Here is a 19,957-nt window from a genome sequence, read left to right on the forward strand (position 1 = left end):
TTGCCGGGTCGGTCCACAGTAACCAGTTTAACGTGTTTTATTAATATCGCTGTACCTATTGTGAGTAAGCGTAGTCAGCTTGATATAATATATTTTGACCTGAGCAAGGCATTCGATTTAGTGGACCATAATCTTTTTTTGAACAAATTACAGTGAATGGGATTGAGAGGATCAATGCTTGCTTGGTTTTCTTACTACATTAGAGGCCGCCAAAATAGAGTTGGAATCGAGGGTGTCTGCCCTTCTTAATATCACACCTTCTGGTTCTGGGCTCGGTTCTGGGACCCCTATTGTTTACATTGTTTGTCAGTGATGTACAGCCGTGTCTTTCCTACTCATCTGTTTTTTTCAGTTCACCAATGACATGAAGATATTTCGAGAAAACGAGTCAGAGGCGGACTGCCACGAGCTGCAGAGGGATATAGACAAAATCGGAGACTGGTACCCCCGTCAATAATTTAGTGATTAATAGATCAAAAACGGAAGTAGTCACTTAAAGTCGCAAAATGAGTAAAAGTATGTTTCCCTACAAAAATGACTCCGAGAAGATTGCGCGAACTGAAATAGTTTGAGATCTAGGTGTTTACATCTACTCAAGAACTAAAGTTTTACTCTCAGATAGGAACAACATCTGTTACTCCTATGAAAACGCTAGGAATGATCAGCCGTATAACGAATGAATTCTTGCAGCCTTTCTATTCATCACACTCTTTAATAGTATTTGCCGATTCCGCTTAGAATATGCATATGTAGTCTGGAGCGGGTTGGCGAGATCAAACGAAGCTTTATTTGACCGCATTCGAAGCAAATTTTCCTATATTATTAACTGCCGTTTGTTGCAAAACGAGCCGTAGAGTTATTCCGGCATCTGCCAAAGTCGGATGCACTCTCAAAAGTATATTTTAACAAGCACCTGTCCAGAGTCTGCATGGAACTGCTCTGAAAGGCGAGAATAAGAGGAAAGGAAATGGGTTACAAGATCGTCTGGGTTAAATCGGGAAAAATGTATGCAAAGAAGGCGGAAAGCATGGGCATTGTCCGTGTGACCAATGTTCAAGATCTGGAAAAAATACGCTAGACTATGGCAGGGTCCTTTAGTAGGTGTAAATATTTCAAAGAGTTTGAGCAGTTAGCCGTAAAAACTTTTCAATCATTTTCTGCTCACGTTAATATTAGAAGTCTGGGAAAGTACTGGGAACAGTTTAAAGTTTTGGTAAATAAAGTTTCGTCTCGTATAGACGTGTTTGTCGTTTCTGAATCAAACGTTTCTGAAGCACTGAGGGATCTTTTTCAGTTGCCTGGGTACAATTCTTTTTGGTTCTTTCGATAGTATTCCACTGGAGGGGGCTCGTAGTTTACGTAAAAAGGGAATGGCTCGTTTCAAGACAGGAAGTGGCTTTCAATTGCGTAGAACGCATTTATTAAAAATCAAAAACTCCTGTCACTTCCTTTCTATCTTAGTCTGTTATAGGCCCCCGTCCAAAAGCGTCAGGCAATTTGTTCAGGAGATCTCAGAGATCCTAGCCGCGAGTTACAATCAGGGGTTACTTTCATTGTAGGGGACATCAACATAGATTTGCTGAAAGATGAAAATCTGAGGTTTGTGACTGCCTTAACGCACTTGCTAGTGCTGGTATTGAAAGTATTATTAGTTCCCCAAAGAGGGAGGAATATATGGCTGGAAGGCTCGTATATCCATGTATCGACCATATTCTGGTTAGGACTCTAGACACAACGGTGAGGTCGGCAGTAATTTTGCAAAAACTGGCTGACCACTTTTTTGTTGGATTCCAATTGGTTTGGTAGCGCACATCGGGATGCGCCAACAACAGTCGACAAACTTTAGAAATTTTCGGTAGACAAATTATGGACTCCCTGGCGTCGTCTTATGATTGGAGTTCGTTTCTCAAAACTGTGTCGTATTCTGATGTATCCAAGAATGTGTTGTTTTCCACGATTCTTTCAAGTCAAAGGCACGGCGCAACATTGTAGTGAAAAAACGTAAACCAGATTGCGTTTGGTTAAGCGGAGATATTTTGTCTGCAGTCGCGCAGAAAGAAAAGTTATGGGCCCGTTGTAGGCGATCACCTGCATATGCTCAACTGCGCGGAGTCTTTCATGCAACCAGGAACAAAACTAATGTCCTTGTTCACTCTGCTAAAGGGATCCACTTCCAAAAATTTTTTTCGAAAAATCGTTTTAATATTGCCGAGAACCTGGTCCCTTGCAAACAGTCTTCGAGGGTGCCACCGCCAGCGCTCTTTTGATGACGTCATAGTTAAGAACTTTGGTGTCGATACTAAGGGGACGGTGGAAACATTTAACACCTTTTTTGCTGCGTCATCCAAGCCAACATTCAGTGGGAGCGTGCATGAATTAACCTTGAAGGGTAGGAATTGTGCGTCCACTTTTCTTTATGAGATTGATGATGAGGGTTTGCGTTCTGCCGTGTTCAGTATTAAGTGGACCAGATCACCAGGTGCTGACGGAATTACAGTTAGTTTCTTAAAAAAGAACTTTGATTCGTTAAAACATGTGCTGCTTTATATTCTCAACGGTTTCATTCAAACATGTTCGATTCCCGAAGCGTTGAAAGTGGCTATTGTTAGACCGATTTCCAAGGGGGTCAATCAAAAGCAATAGAAAACTATACGCCCCATATCTATTCTGCCTGTACTAAGACATTTGGAAAAGCACCCCTTTGTGGTGACGAATAGATTTCTGGACCGCCGCCCCATAATGTCATCATCGCAGTATGGTTTCGTGCCTGGAAATGGCACTCAATTGTTGCTAGATGATGTCACCGATTTTTTTAACTCCGTGTTCGATGACAATATGTTTTCTTATGCGCTGTAGTTAGACGTCGCAAAAGCCTTAGACACCGTCAACCATGATATTTTACTACGTAAATTGCTTAAGATCGGGTTTCGTGGGCCTTTTCTTGCAGTTCTGTCAAAAGTTTTATTAAATCGATCGCGACGAGTTCTAGTGGGCTGTGAAACAAGTTTTGTTTATTATCAACGAGCGGGGGTTTCCCCAAGGTTCTTTGTTATCGCCGCTGCCGTTCAATACTTATGTCAACGACCTTATATCTGCAATTTCGAGTTGTAAATGTTATCAATATGCCGACGACACTCTGCTGATTTCGAGACGTGTGAATTTCGACAGTGCATGTAATAATTTGCAGACCAATGCCATAAGAGTGGTGGACTGGTACGCCTCCAATCTTTTAAAAGTCAATCCAGTAAAAACTAGGTTGATCTGTTTCCGCCATCCGCTAAAACATGGTTTCATATAGACAAGTATACTGCATTCTATTAGATAGATAGCTACGGATCAGTTCTAGCGTCACACCTCGGATTCCATAAAAAGGAAGTTTGTGAAACAGGATATCGTGTTTTATTGAACTGAATGCCTTTTTAAAGTCAAGAAATGTTTTTTTTTCTTTCATTTCAAAATTATTTAACAACTGTTCTTGAATATTTACTAACATCATTTCTGTTCATTTTTCGCTCTGAAATTCGTATTGTTCTTTTACAGATACACGTTGTTCATCAAAAAATTTACTCATTCGAGTTTTTATTACATGTTCAAGTACCTTTGAAAACAGTGGAAAGACAAATATGAGCCTGTAATTGTTAATGTTATCATGAATGCCTCCTTTGTGTAAAATAGCTACTTTGGCGACCTTCATGCCATCTGGAAAAGTTTCTGTAGCCAAAGCATTACTGCATATATGACGTAAAGGGAAACAATAAATCTGCGACAGCTTTGATTAGTTTAGTTTTGATATCATCGTCTCCTGCCGCAGTATTATTCCCTAAGGATCTCAGGAAAACAAATATTTCACTTTCGCTGCACGTGATCAAAAATATAGAACTTTATACTCTAGGAAACACATCTGCCGAAGTCAAGCATCGAATCCGCTGTTTCTATAATGCAGCGCCGGAGGCCAAAAAATTAGCGTTGAATTCTTCCGCTAATGAAGCATCGCTATACTGATGACTTTCAAAATTAAAAGTATTGGTGATCTTGCTGTTCGATTTATCATTAAGCCTTCCAATTTCCTTCTAAATTTTCTTAGAGTCGTCCGATGCGGCAATGAACTTGTTTTATAGTATTCTAACCGTGCTTTCTTTAGATCTGCGTTTAATGTATTTCTTTTTTGTTCATATTCAGATAATATTGTCCGGTCTTTTGATCGAATAAACTTGTCAGATAATTTATTTCGTTCTGTAATTCATTTACAAAGGTCACGGCTTATCCAAGGTTTTCTAGATATTTTGTGCCTTCTTACAAGAGACTCTCAAGCTATTCTTTATTTTAAGTAGAAATATGTCATAGGATAAATTCGGCTTTTCTTTAGTATAAACATCATCCCAACTTATTCCTTCAACTAGAGAACGGAAAGCCCAGCTAGGGTATCCATAAAAAAATCTCCGCTGGAATATGGGCGTATCCGAAGTGCGTCTCTTTTCCTTTTTAGCTCGCTGAAGAAAGCTAAATATTGGAAGGTGATCACTTAGATCAAAAGTCAAAATACCGGACAAAATATAAGTCGAGTCATAGCTGGTAATACATACGTCGATCAGAGTTTCACTTTCTAGAGTTATTCGGGTTGGTGAATGAATCACATTTGCGCAGCGAAAAGATTCAATGATATTGCGGAAATTTCGGCATGTAGGGCTTGATGATAGTATATCAATGTTCAAATCACCGACTATAATGACTGGCCATTTCAAAGATGACGCGTAATCAAGAACCTCGTAAAAATATTGAAAAAAATTATTTCACCCGACGGAGGGCGTTAAATTGAAGCGATTAGTGTATCAAGACACTTCAGACGATCGATTCATAATGATCACTAACGTATGAAGATTCAGAGAGAATCATATACTGAAGATTATCCTTAAGATGAAGAGAAACTCCCCCTCACCTGCGGTTTGTTCTATACACACCTTCAGATTTGTATCCTGTAAAATGGACTATATCACGATCACTCAGGAACCACGTTTCTATAAATGACAATATATCAAACTTGTGATCCAGTGAACCCAAACACGTCTCAGTTTCAAGCCATTTGCTTCTCATACTTCTAGCGTTTACATGAGAAACCGACATATTGCCATTTTGAACAAAAGTAGAGTCATGCACAAGTAAGTTAAAGGAAAATGTATCATAATAACCAGTTTCATGCAGTTCCCGCATGGTGGATAGATGTGGGTAATCAAGAGCATACTATCAGTACTTTTTCAGATTTTTTTTTTTAAGTCATCTACGCATTGGATCTCGATTGCTCGTTCCCCATGCTCTTTGCGTACAAACAACTTGCCGTTATTCTGCCAAACGTACTGATAGTTTTTCTCTTGAGCTTTCGTCCTCATCATCCAAAAAAGTTTCTTAGTTTCCGGTGTCAAGTTGTTAAGCAGGCGCAGAGTTGTTTCATCTCTTTTTAGATGACCCCTTTTTTCCATCCACTGATCCCGCGTAATACGTGATACAAGTCGAACAAGCACAGCTGGGAGTTTTCCTGGCTTAGTCAGCAAGCTATAGTTGTTTTGTTTTACCTTACTGAGTAGATTGTCATTATTACTAAGTGGTAAGCCGTGTATTGCAATCTTTTTGGCTCCTGTTATAGTGTTCCACATTATTGACCTGTTGCCTTGTTGTAGATGAAGGAGCGGATAAACTTCAAAACCCTGCTGCTAAGCCTTATACGTTGTGCTGCTTGAATGATATTGTTGGGCGTGGAATAGTGTGAAAAGCTTTCTTGACATCCGCGGTCGCTACTACGGTATGGCGGTTGGCAGTGAGGGATGGTGCGATGAGGTCATGGTTAATGAGGGCCAGACTGTCTTGGGTAAACAGGCTGGGCGGAAAACATGTTTGTATGAGGTGGAGTTTGTTCTGGGACTCCGGGAACCAAATTATTTGGGAAAGCACCATGCGCTCCGTGATCTTGTAGATGTTAGATGTAAGTGAGATGGAACGTAGATTGCTAATGCTGGTGGCGAGTGACTTACAGGGATTTGCTATAGTAATCACAATGGAGATTAGTGCGCGTGTGTGCTCACGTGTGCGTGCGTGCATGCCTGCGTGTGTTTGTGTGTGTTTCAGCACGAAGACTGTTAGGATGTTTCTCGACATTATAAGAAACACTAAATGATTTATTGTTTCTTTCGTTTTGTTGGTCTTGTTGACATTTTATGTTAAACGAACATTGTTTATTTAGTTAACTTCTCTTGCATTATAACTTTTTTGCGTGCGGTGAGCTTATCTCATAAGAAATTCTGAACGAAGGAGCAAACCAAGGCTCTGAAGAGTGACGTACTTATTGTATTGTTATACGAAAACTAAAAATAGTTTCTATTGCTTTAAGTAGTATAAACAACAGTAGCACTAGAAGCAAAAGTACCATACTAATAGCAGTCAGTATCAGTGCTAGTATGAAGTACTTTTTATCAGCACTGGTAGCAAAGTAGCCTTAAGCACTTAGACCCAGTGGTAGTGTTTAGTAGCACTTTTATAGCAATAAATATCTAGTAGCATTGTTAGTAGTTTGTAGCACGGGCAGTAGGCATAAGTGGATATTAACAGTGGTCGACACCGCCAGTGGTCATTCATTGCTGGTAGCAGCTGGTATCAGTAGCAGTAACACTAGCAGTGGCAAGTAATTAGTGGTAGTTAGTAGCAGTGGTATTAGTAGTAACACTTGCAGCAGGGGTCGAAGTAGTATTTACAATAGTAGTTACTAGCAGTGGTAGTAGTAGTAATATTAGTAAGATCAGTCCTTCACAAATGAAATCAAAACGAGAAATTGTCAAAAAGTTAACGATCGATTTGGGCTTGTCTTTTTTTGTTACGTTAGCGTCGAAGTAACGACATACCCGAAGCAATAACGACACACCGGGGCTTATAACTAATTTATATATATTTATTGCCAGCATTATCCTCAGTAATTCCTCTAATAATAGCAATGCCGATGGGAGAAAGAAAAGGAGCGATACATACTTCCCTCACGGAAGTTACAGCCGCGAATATCAAACAGGTTCTGCGATTCATTGGCCGTTACGGGCTTTCCCGTTGCGTCCCGGGAATATCGCCCTGCTTGCGGACGAGCACACGACGTTGTTGAGGACGATGGTTCCTCCACGATCGCGACGGTAAGGCTTTCGGTTCGTGTCCACCATATGTCGTCTGAGGAAGAAACGGACGCGTGCATCGAAACCATTGGCAGCAGCGTTGCGCAGAAACTTGCTGTAACGTGCGCCTGGTACGAGTTTCATGGAACTGCTTCTGTCACCACGTTATCGGGGTTTCAGAGGTCGAATTCCCGAAACTTTCTTGCGACAAAAAGTTTGTAAATTTATCTTACGACAAAGTTACAAAATTTTGAGTATTTCCGAAGAAAAATGTTCGTAAATTTTGCGTAAGTTACGACGAGACCTGTAACTTACGCAAAACTTACGAACATTTTGCTTCGGGAATATTCAAAAGTTCATAACTTCGTCGTAAGATAAATTTACGAACTTTTTTTGTCGTAAGAAAGTTTCGGGAATCTGGCCTCAGTTTATTCGCGATGCTGTTTTTCGCGAAGCTACCGGGCAATGTTGGGTAGAGTACATCTGGAAATGATTCCAAGTATGATAAGATAACTAACCGGAATATTTGCTACTGTAAGGAAAATGAAGAAGAGTACAGTAGGCAAGATTTACACTGCGCACAATTGTGAGCGCGAACACGACATCGGTAGTTTCGCATTTTACATCGAAGGGGTATTGGCGGGCGTAAGATTTCACCGCTTAGGTTAATGCTTCAAACTGTCCTTTGATTCTAAGAGACATGCAGCAAAAACCAACCATCGTTGGTTCATGATAACGGTGTCGAGATGTGTACTTCGAGAATGCCAAAAACAAGAAAGAAGTATTTTATGAGTTCATCTGGCAAGTTTTCAATGCTAATTTATTGGTACCTGTCATTAATATGCTGCATATACGTGTATTTTTAATAAAGCTGGCACTAATGCGCCCAGTTAGCACTATAGAATAAAAATAAAAAAATAAAATTCTTGTGTTGGTCAGCAAATAAGTTCCGTCGTCAATTTTAAGCTTTTTATCCCATAACAATTTTAGAAATGTTTTTCAATTATATGTTGCATATATGTCTATTTTTATAATACAATGAGTATGCTCAGTTGCCTTCATCATACACCAGACAAGACACCAAAGGTTTGTAATTATCAGCAAAGAAATTCCGTCGATACTTTCAATCTTTCTTTCCGGACCAAGTTTTTAGAAATGTCGTTAGAAGCCAGCAATTGTAGTCACTTTGGAAATGTCCAGATAAATGCACTTTAATTGACCAATTACAAAACACAAACACACCGATAAGTGATTTTTCCCTTTTTTTGTTTTTTTTAGCTTGAAGGTTTTAGCTAAAGCAAGCATTGTAGCGGAATTCGTTCATGCTGATGACGACCTTAATGGTAAAATCCGGTGTTCGATACTAACCTGTATCGCGGTAGAGCTCAGAAAGATCAAAGCATCAGTGGCGCGCCCGTGTCTGCAGTGCGTGATGCGGTGTGTCACGTAGTCTAGAATACCGTGTAGTGTTGGGACCTGAGCGGCTCGTTTGAGGCGCCTTGATCGCGATAGCTCTCGACACCGGTGCATTGCTAGTAGGCTGCGGCTCAACAGGCACGTCCCGAGTGATTGCGAACGCCTGATGCAATATTCGCCCAAATTGGCGGGTTGCAGTGACTTTCTAGCGTTGTGACGATTGCAGTGCCGCTATTGCTGTCTACACGTATTCCCAACCCTACCCCGTATTCAAGTACACTACGGTGTACGCTCGTGAACAGTATGAACGAAAACGCCGGAGCGTGAGGCTTTCGAAACGTGCTGTGCTACCTCGAGACTGATAACAACGCGTAGTGCAGAGAGGGGAGGGGGGGTCTCTAATATGTTTATTACTAGGTACTGTACCTGGTAATGTATAAAGCTAGACAGTTGGTAACTACTGTAAAACCCTATTCGCGAGCCCTTAATTTTCGCGCAAATCGCGAATAAAAAAATTCGCGAAACATAAGGGAACGGTAAAATTTCGGTCAAAGAGTTTCATTGCAGGCGCATGGAATTCGCGAAATTTAGTGCCCAAGTTTATGCCCTCTGTGACTGATTCGCGAAAACTAGAGGCCGCGTAAGTGAAGGTTTTACAGTATTTCAACTTACGATATGAACAGCATTTAGTCGCCTTATTGGAGGAAGCTATTTAACTGTCGGCCTTGAGCGACCCGTTTTGCAGACGATGAAGTTCACCGATGGCGGACGAGAGGCCACTACTGCGCCTGCGTGGACTTTTCTAGGGCACATCTATTTGCTCTGCGAGAAGGTATAGCCTGAGGGACGGAGCAGGCGATTAATCAATGAAACGGTGAATATATTTATAAGCAAGTCAATCGAAAGGTTGCCAAACGTTCTAAAACGCGCTGGCTGCTTAAAGTTCCCCACCACTGCACTGCTTTTTATTTATTTTTTTATTTGCAGAAATGTGGGTTTTGTTTAATTGTTTTGATTCAATGCTCGAAATTTAGCTGGGGTGGACTGGATGTCTTACACACCGTTTCTTTTTTGTCTGTTTGCAAGACACATATTGCAGCCGAGAATTAAACTCTTCCCATATCAGTTTTTAGGAGAGCGTGAACGTGTTGCTTTACAGAATAATAAAATTTACAGAAACTTTATAATTACTTCGGTAATTGTAAAAATACGATAATAGTTCTCTCTAAAATTATAACACTACTGAGTACGTCTTGTGCGGTTCATTTCGCGTTTACAAAAACAAATTATTTCGTTATAGCTTCCGCTGCACAACAGAGTTTTAATGCTTTGTGAATAACATTGTCCCTAGTGTTAGCCGCTCGGAGGTACTTCAGAACGCTCGTTACGTTACTATTTGCAAACCTGCCGGTTTTACATGTTACGTCGCGAGTTCGAGGCTTTTCATGAACCCTGTCGTAAAAGCAAGCTGTAAATAAATTTCCCCCAAAAGCTAAAGCTTGCTTATCCTTCGGGTAAGGCTAGAATTGTTCTTCAGATTAGACGACTCTAGCGTAATAAATGAATTCGTTTTTGCCTCACCTTAGGGATTCTAAACTATTTACATCCAAATTTCATAGCGGATATCCGTAAAATTGCCAACGATTCATCGCGTATTCTAGGCGAAAATTTACCTCTTATAGTAACGGCATCGGAAGTTGTATGCACGTTTGCAAGAAAGGCTCCTGTGCGCTGCCATTTTGAACGATGCTGGCGCCGTGAAACGTTTCTACCCTGTTGGGGTGCGCTAAGGCACGTCATTACGGTTCACGAGGACCAGATGGTGGTGTCTGCTGCCTCGCTGACGGCCAGCGTCAGCGACGCACTTACTGTTTCGGAACGCAGGAGGAATTATCTCCACAGAATCGCAGCACCAAATATTGTAGAAGGGGGCATGTGTAAGGGTTGGAGCTGACTTTATAACGATCGCAGCATCTGCTCCAGCACGTCGCGGAAGTCAGAGCTGCCACGAGTGCAGCCATTGTTGATGCAATGGCCTAACGGCTTCTGGCGTATTCTGGTCTTTGAAACTTTAGATTTTTTTTACCTTTTTTGATATGTTACTGGTTTAGGTGTTTTATGTCATTGCTTGTGCTCTTTCGTGGTCGAAGACAATACCTGTATGTTTTAGAAATATTTTTGTGTGTCTTTCTGCGCTCAGCGGTGTATGCTTCCGAAAGAGACGCTCGACAACATTTTATGAGAAGCAGCGAACGGCCTGGCTGGACAGTAGTTCGGCCTCACCTCGGCGCGCGGTTTGAGGTTGAGCCCCTATCCCACTAGCGAATATGTACACTTCCTACACTTCCGTCGTTAGTTTGATCCAGGCTTGAACTTTCTTGAAAAATGTGACATTCAAGAAATGTTTTGTGTTTCGTTTTGTAAAACAAATGCCGTTGAGAGCCATATAATAAACACTTTATTTCGATCGCGTGCGCCTCTGAGACAATGACAGCTCGGGGTGTGATTTACTGTGTTCACGGTTCTCTTCTCGCTGTTCGTTGTTAGCTTCATTTTATCGGTTAAAGCCATAAGATCATTCGATGTGGACTTTACGGACGACCCACTACGACCTGCGTTTCTAAAGCTCTTGGAGACTGGTGTGTGGGTCGCGGAATAACCCGTGCAACGCAAATGAATATTCCTGACATCCTTACATGCATGTAAGGATGTCGCGAACCTGCCGATGTTCGAGTTTGGCCAAGGTCGATTTTCTTGAACTTCCAACGCGAAGTTCGCCAAAAGTTCGACTGAAGTTAGACTCTGGTCCGCAAGCGCTAAAATTTGAAAACGAGCTGACACCACCTGACGGAGAGAAATTGCAATATTTGTTAGATGCATCTCTTTACTGTTTCGCAATTAGGATGGTTGCTGTTGTAACCATCTTAATTGCGGTGACGCTCCCCTGCGAGTGAGTTTCTTTAAATTGTCGAGCAAAGAGGTGCAGCAGACAACGGCGTCGCGATTCCTCTCTCATGCGTGATTTACTTTGTAGCATTTAGCCTATCCTATGCATGTAAGAATGGCATATGGTGCCTGTTGCGAGTATACTTGTTACTGGTAAAACATGGCCCAGACGTGGGGCTGGACACTTGATCGGTTAACCGTACCGATTAATCGATAATGCTTCAATCGTGATTAATTTTTAGCCGATTAATCGGTTAAATCTTTACAACCCCCCCCCCCCCCCCCCCTCTTTCCAGCATGAACGCCGGAAAACTGTCAAGTTGTAGGGACCATCTGCGGACTACGTTCAGTGCGTCTTCAAGTTCGAACGGCCGCCTGATCGTTCGAACTGCCATCTGCTCTTTCAAACGCTTATGCTGTCGTCTGTTCTTTTAGACGATATCGGCCCGTAGACCAAATGTTGGCCCGGTATGATATGAAAAGGAGTAAGTGCAGGCCCCAAAAGACTTAAGTTTGAAGGCTGGTAAGCAGGCTCAATGTAAACAGTACATACAAGGAGATGTCGATCATTGTTACCAGTGGCCATCACCGACTTGTTATGCCTGATTCACTTGGTCCGATTCTGCTTGCGATTTTCAGTATCGACGTCGACCATCTCAGCTACGGTTCACACTTTGGTAGCCCAAGCGACATCGCGAATGAAAATTGCGAGCGAAATCTTATCACGCAAATCAGGCTTTAGCGTACATTCTGCGGCGCACACGCGGAATGAATTGCCGCATGTCATATTGGGGAATTGTAGTAGACCGTTTCCGCTGCCCGCTAAGCACCCGGATAGCGCTCGTAATCAGCCACAAGATTTTGAACTATGCAGACAAGGCTGGCGGCGCGCATGCGCAGCTGCGGCGTTTTTGTTTTTTTTACGGATACCGCAGCGGAGGAGAAAAACGGTCTACTACATTTCCCTATTATTCACGCGAAGTTTTGCGGTGTAACGAGCCTCGGTAATTTCGCTGAGGCCGCTCAAGTAATCAGACAATGCCAGGAAGACGAAGAACCAGCAACTCGAACGCGAAAACGGGCAGGGGGACTCACACCGACGCCGACAACATCGCATTTCAATGGCCTGTTTTTGGGCAACGGCGAGCTTTTTCCATAGCGCCTGCGCGGCGCCGGTGGCGTCCGCTAGGGGCGCTCCGGTTTGTTTGTAAACATAAGTTGGTGTATTCGTGTCCCAGCCACTTCAACAACATCCGAGTATCGCTTTAACGCTGCAGAGACTATTGTGAATAATCAAAGGGGTTCGCTAAACATTTGACTAAAAACCCCGAGACTGGGACGAGAAGGGACGGACAAAGTCTCAAAGGGGATCGCTATTGACTGAGAATATCAAGGAACCTCTTTGCTTCTGCGGCTGAGGTAATAATTTGTGAGTGGGTCTATTTTACCTATTCTAATCTGTAGATGGGAACAGTTAATGATTAAAATGTGAAATTGTACATTTGGCTGTTTATCATATATTCAGGAAAAGCAAAAATGTAATTTTCTTTTTTTTAACCTTTTTACATGGGAATGAACAAGGCCTATTAGTCGGTTAATTATTTGATTAAAGGGTGCCAATTAATTGGGTTAGAAATTTTAATCGACGCCCAGCCCTACCTTAAAAGCCTGCTAAAATGGCAAGGATTGTGTTTTAGGGCGCCTACCGTTATTTTAAGGTTGTTCCTGTAGCCCTGGGGCAAGGTGAGTTACACCATTAAGGGAGTAAGCGTTTTTAGCTTCTGTGATGAACATTGCCGGTACGCCGGGGGAAAAACTCATGTCAGCTTATTACTTTTAACAATATTAAGGTTCTCATCACCCTCTTGTTGGTTGCATTTGTTTAAGTCACTAGTTAGATCACGGTTCGAATTCGGCTTGGTACTCTGGAACTCATTATCTCTTGGTCAGGCAGCAGAAACCGAAAATGTACAAAAGCGGGTGATAAGAATTGTGTATGACCGCTATATTCAAAAGAGGTCTTTTATCAAATTGAAACGCTAGTTCACCGTTTTGCATTATATAAACTTGCCGTGAGGAGGCAGTCCAGAGATTTTGATTTTATTCATAAAGTTTTCCATGGTCACGTCAGGTCAATGAATTTACTGCGATCCATTGACTTCCATGTTTCATCAAGAGCCAGCCGGCATGTATTAACGTTTTATCCATCTTGCATATCCCCTGTATCCCTTTGTCACGGATTCAATTGGCCTTCAATAAGGAATATCACCTGGATATTTTCATGTGTCTTCGGGAATTTACCTTGCTTGTTCGTGAATTGATGTCTTTCGCCTAGATAGCTTAATGAGAGTTTTTGTGGTATTTGCATTTAGTATTTTAGTTTTTGTGGTATTTGTATTATAGTATTTTAGTGCACCACACTGGAGACTGAAAAGTTGTTTGTGGGCACAGAAAATAAAGAATTATTATTATTTTACTAACCGTTTTTTGGAAATTGTTCTGGTCGCTTGCAAACCAAAGTTGATACCTTACTGAGAGGAATACTCAGTAGCGTTGCATATAATACACCTCTGTCAACAACTAGGGATATTTTCAAAGCTCTCCAATTGCCAAACCTCCATTCACTGTATATTCAAACTGCTATATTACGCAACTTTTGGAATAAGAATTTCAAAACACCGTCACTTCCGTCTCGCTCATTGCGATGCACTCCTCGTTTCAAGGTGCCACGTTGTTGGACCCGTTATGGGAAATGCACGCGCGATTATTATGTTCCGAGTTTATTCAACGCTCTACCGGACTCAATCCTGGACATCCTCACTGAAAGCATTGAAGAAGGAACTGAAATGGTGTTGACTTGGATATTACTTAGTGCAAGCCTAGTACCAGTGTGTGCATAGTGAATTTGCAGGGCTATTATTTTTTTTTCTCTGGACCCTTCTTCCCCAATGATTCTGATGACATTTCTATGTCTTCTGGTCTTTTTTTTACATTTATTTGCTTTTCTCGTGCCATGTAGTGTCATTATGTAACTGTGTATCATCTTGCTTTCTGTTTGTTTTTTCTTGTTTTTTTATATGTGTATTAATTAGCTTATTCACTCACTGTTTTTTTTTCTTTTGTCACTCTCTGATGACAGTTACGACTTTTCCTTCTACTTTTCTTTTCCTTGATATGTTTTTTCAATGTCGAGTTTCCATTTCAGTATAGTTCTGCTGAATTGTTTAGTTTTTACTTTTTTTTTTGCTAAGATTAGCGACATTTTTGCTTGTCGCTGATTATACTTTCATTTCTATTGGTCTAATAGTTCTGATTACATGTATGTATAGCTTTCTGTCCTGACAATATTTTCTTTTGCTTTGTCGTGTTTTTTTTTCTACTTTTGCGTTTTTGCCGATCCTATTGTTCTTTTTTATTCTTTTAGGGTGTCATCACACAAGCCTTTAGCTGGCTTTGATGTGCCCATATATATAACATTACATTTGTGATGGGCAAATAAAATTATTATTATTATTATTATTATTATTATTATTATTATTATTATTATTATACCACCTTATTAGCCTTAAAGGGCCCCTGAAAAGAAAAAAAACTTTTTTTAACAGTCTGATTGGGACACGCGTGTCAGAAAAAACTTCTATGCGAAAAAAAATTTGGGAGCAATATTGACGGCAAGAGATTTATTTAAAATTCTGCGCGCAAAGTCCATGACGTCACGGAATGGTCATTTGCTCAACGAGATGGTCATTCGGTCTTTGTTCCTCAACGTGAGTCGATTCATCTCTCCTCCACGTGCCCGATATGCCGAGAGAGAAAACAAGTGGAAAGGAGGTGACTACCGAATAAATCGCGTCTCGTGCCGTCGATATTGCTCTAATAAAAAATAATTCGCGTAAAATTAATTTTTTGACACGCGTGTTCCAACCAGACTGTTAAAAAAATTCTTTTCAGGGTTTTTTTTTATAACAATATTTACGATTGCTCGTCTAGAGAGGCGTTGAAAAAGTTAACGCCGCTCGTTTTTTTCCGGTGTTTTATGTTGACTGTTAGTCTGGGAGCCAAAAACGAACGCATGTGTTTTATGCTATTAACATCAGTCATTACGTCCAAGCAGTGCTTAGCAAAATCGCAAACGTGAAATTTTTATAGGCAATTTGGTTATTATTCACCACTAAGTGAATTGTAATTAGAATAATTGTTTGATTTATTGTTTCAAATAAAACGCAAACAATATTTTGTTTAAAATTTTCAGGGTGTGGGCCTATTCACGCTTCTTGATATGTGGTTTGTTCTTCGCACATGCAGCTTAATCAATCTAGTGATTATAAATAGCTGAACATTGTTTGTTAATAGCAGAAAGCACTAATATTCCCAATTAAGGACTTTGTGTAACTTCAAAGAATCTATAGTTATAATATCAAAAGATGTTCATAGGACGACATCATAGCATTTTCGTGCAAGTTAGGAAGATCCAGATTGTATAAGGTGACTGTACTGACAACTTATCAAAGCATTACGACAAAGCAAGATTTTGGGAGAAATTTCGATTTGCCCTAGGTTACGCGTATACTGTTTGGCTTAGTAAAACTAGAGTATTTTACACGCCCCGATTGCGACAGCTAACTTTAGCAGTAACCTATTCAAAGCAAGACGTGATCACAAACAATGTACGTAGTGTGAAATACAGACTAGTTTGGTTCACCCCAGCGATATTGACAAGGTTCGACTTCGTAAACAGGGTTTCCCAACTAGTAGGCAAACATTTTAATTTGAAATTTACTGCGCAGTAAATTTTTTTTCAGAACATACAACCCTTTATTGATGTAGTTTGCTAATGTTAAGCAGTGCACCCAGCTCGTTTTCAATTTCCACAGATGCGCAGATTATGGAATCTTCACTCCAAATTCTGCCGATTACCTTAAAAGTTCAATATATTCGAACCTCTTTGAAAAGTTAGCGACATCCCACATGAGAAGTACATTGCTGCGTCACTCTGTCTGAACGCCTGTTGTTTTCAGTTGAGCAGGAATTATATCCTTCCTGAACGGGCACAAAATTACATAAATATAAAAAAGAGTACCGGAAAAATGGCGTTAAGAAAGAGGGAATGCTCTACTTTCCGATTCGACGTGACGAATTTTAATGTGGATTTCGTTTCACGCTCGTAAACGATTTTTTTAAGCGTGTCCTTCTTTCTTTTTAATTTTTGTTTCTTATATTTTTTGTGGTTTGTGGCATGCTGCTTCTTAAATGGAGCGACGCTATCTCTCCGGGAAAAGAAGACTCGAACATTTAGTTTCTGTTTTTATCACATGGCTGACATATCTTGACTCGTTTATGGGAAGACTCTTCGAATTGTTATCTGGGTGGCCCGATTTTTCCCGATGCGGACAAGTGAGCGGGGAAAAAAACTCTTGCTACGTACTGAAGGCACAAGACCGAGGTTTACAAGTTTTGGGCCTGCAACATTTAGAATGTTTACCAATTCATATTTAGTTTGTCTGTTGATTATAACACAAGAAACACCTTGTTCATCCAATTTCTGTAGTACACGCTGTGAGTGCTGTTTGCGTGAACAAGCCATCGTCGGTTGTTTCTGTTTTTCTCTCAGTATTGAAAGGCTGTCATCAAAATTACTATTGTGGTGGAAAGTTCTCAGGTGGAGGTACTACGTCAAATAAAATATGTTGATACCCGTCAGTACCTTAGCGAAGTGAAATGTCAAAGGGCGCCTAAGTCGGTTTTTCAACTAAAATTAGCGCCAACAAGACGATGGACCAGAGAATACGTACACGAACAGGGACCAGACTTTCATCTGATTTTATTTAAAAATGCAGACATTGAAGGGAAGAAATAAGACTATAACCCTGTCACCAAGTAATTCACAATGCAATCCTGTCAATGTACGTATTTCCTTTTTGGTCCTTAGTTTTTTTTCGTTGTTTTTTTTTGCGCTGTTTTTAGACTTTAAGGATTCATATAAAACTTAACCAAGTTTCCGCAATTATTTAGTTTGTCCAAGTAGTATTTCTCGCGAAGTGTCGTGCAGCGTATATTTGTGACCAACTTTTTGTTGCGGATTACGGTGTGTGTATGTGTTTCTTTTTTGTTTAATCCTAGCTGTCTAAAAATATGGACATAAATTCCGTGTGTGTGTAATACAAAAATTTAGTGACGGTTATTGGAAACATTTAAAATCAAGTTCGAAATTATTTTTTTTCTAGGGGGTTGGCTACAATGTTACGAAAAGAATTTCAGCTGATTTAGCGGTTCGTAGCTTGAATACCGGATTCTCGAAAGCAAACAAAAGCATGATATTCGGTAATATGTACATGACACACAAATAATTGTTAATCAATGTTTTTTGTGTTTTTTTTTTGTACTCATATTTCAAGCAATCAATTGCAATCTTTCGCAACATTTAGAGCATTCTGAAAAGGATTACCTCAGTAAAACTGGTTTCTATATTTGGAAAGCTCCAAATAATATATTTCAACGTAGAAAAAAAATTCTAACTTTTAACATATTTAGTCACTAAATATTATCAGGCGTTACCTATATAAGCCTGTCGATTTCCAGCCAGTTACAAGGACAGATATAGGTAATATAGGTAATATTAGAAACATGCTAAAATCTTACCAAATGTTGCAAGATAGCAGCTAGATATTAATTTGCGTGTTTAATTAACAAGCTCGGAAGTCTGGGTCCCACCATGTATTAGCGGCTTTTTGTACACTTCTAAGACAGGTTTACTCCGTGGTGCAATATATAAAACTGCCCATATCGATATCAATGTCCGTACTGGTTTCCACGTGATAAAGAAGTAGAACTAAAACTTATGGCACCCATCCTTGCGACAATGCTTGTCCATCCATAAAAAAGAACAATTATGGATTGCTATGTTTTACAGAAGCTTAGTTGCCGCCCGAAGATAATATCTTTCGCAGGAGTGAAAATCTGGGGATCTTTTGAAGTGTACGCGAGGTGGTGTCATTTCTGTCGTAAGTTCCGCATTTCGTGATCTGGTGCTCTTGATGCAGGTGGACACAAGACGCCAGACACAAAGGAGTCTTTCATAGCGAGCCAAGTTCAAGTTCGGGTGATGTCGGCAGGGTTGCATTGTTGCGAAAGCGGTCATTGAAGGCCATTAAATGAGTCAAGGATCAGCCGTCGTTCGGAGGGTGCCATTGTTTACGAACACACAAGCTGTCTTTGTTTAATGTTCGAACCTCATTCTATATATGCCCACATTTTCTTCGAATTTGTGCCATCAGGCTTAACGGGGTTTGTTTTTCGTCAGTAAATGATGTGACCTGCATAAGTGTCGGCATTTTCAAAGGAATGTTGTGTGCATTGCTTTTTTTTTTTTTTACTTATTCTGCATATTTTAATGGAGATACTCCTATAGCTTTTTGGGGGGTTAGGTTATGCGATATGAGTATTCTATATTTTTGTCACCGCGTACAACGTCTACAAGAAATGTTCAAAGCCAAAGTTATATCGCGACATATATGACGGCATCCAACCGAGCCTGCCACATCTGTCAACCTACATATTGTAGTATTTCGCATACTTGGTGACGTTGAGTCGAGTTTCCACGGAATAACTCCTGTAATAAGCTTTATTTTCGATTTTACTAGACAATTTCTTACTTGAAAGTCTGCTTTATTTTGAAATCTAGATTTTAACGTTTTGGCAATTATCACTTCAATTGAAGTTTAACAATGTCACTGGCGTCTTTATTGTGAATTTCTTTTTTGTGCAGAAATCTACTAAGACACAAATCCACTTTCTGATTACTGCAGTTCCTTTCAAAATAGCTTGTTTTTAAAACATCAATCCTCTGCATTGGTCATGACTTGGACAATAATGTGATCCCGCAGGAACTTACCAAAACCGTCCTTTTACACAAATGTATAAAATTTAGGTTTAACAGGCAATTGGTGTGATAAAAGTGGCGTTTAAATAAGCCAGGGAGAGGATGTTGTTTCCATCATTTAGCGTTATAAAAAACGTACCAGGTTTGGAGAGTTAAGTTGACCGGTACTCACCATAGAAGTCCGGTGGCCGGCACCTGTTGTGGTTGGACCTCATGATGTATCACTCCTCAGGTAGCGTAACAAGCACCAGAACACAACAACGTCCGAACAACACCACGCCGGCGCAGCCGCAGAAGACACCGCATGAATGACTCAAGAGAGTCGTGGTTCAGGCACACACTTGGTCTAGGAGCACATCTCCGATAAACTTGAAGACACAACGCCGAAAATAATTCGACGTTTTCTAAGAGCAGAAAAGTCGCCAAACCAAGTCGCTTAGCGCGCGAGCAGACGACGCGAGTCTCTCCGTCTGCTAGCGCGGTCCGAAGCAGACGCCGCGACTGGTCCTTCTTTTATGTTTTCTGTCTTTTGGGCAGCCTGGAATAGAGGGCGCCACGTTTTTGATGGCCCCGT

At 40.7% G+C, this 19,957-nt stretch overlaps 1 protein-coding gene across 1 annotated transcript in view; it reads right to left on the bottom strand.

Moving 5' to 3' along the window:
• LOC121047439 (dendritic arbor reduction protein 1-like) overlaps positions 1–19,629 on the bottom strand; it is a 48,129-nt gene extending 28,500 nt beyond the window's left edge. The window contains exon 1 of the mRNA XM_042294726.1: positions 19,556–19,629. Within this exon, the coding sequence (XP_042150660.1) occupies positions 19,556–19,598 (43 nt within the window). The 5' untranslated portion in view covers positions 19,599–19,629. The remainder of the gene's footprint in view (positions 1–19,555) is intronic.
• Positions 19,630–19,957: the final 328 nt, after the last annotated feature.

This window comes from Ixodes scapularis, unplaced genomic scaffold (genome assembly GCF_016920785.2).
Source record: "Ixodes scapularis isolate PalLabHiFi unplaced genomic scaffold, ASM1692078v2 PGA_scaffold6__148_contigs__length_123643588, whole genome shotgun sequence".
In the NCBI taxonomy this organism is placed as follows: Eukaryota; Metazoa; Arthropoda; class Arachnida; order Ixodida; family Ixodidae; genus Ixodes; species Ixodes scapularis.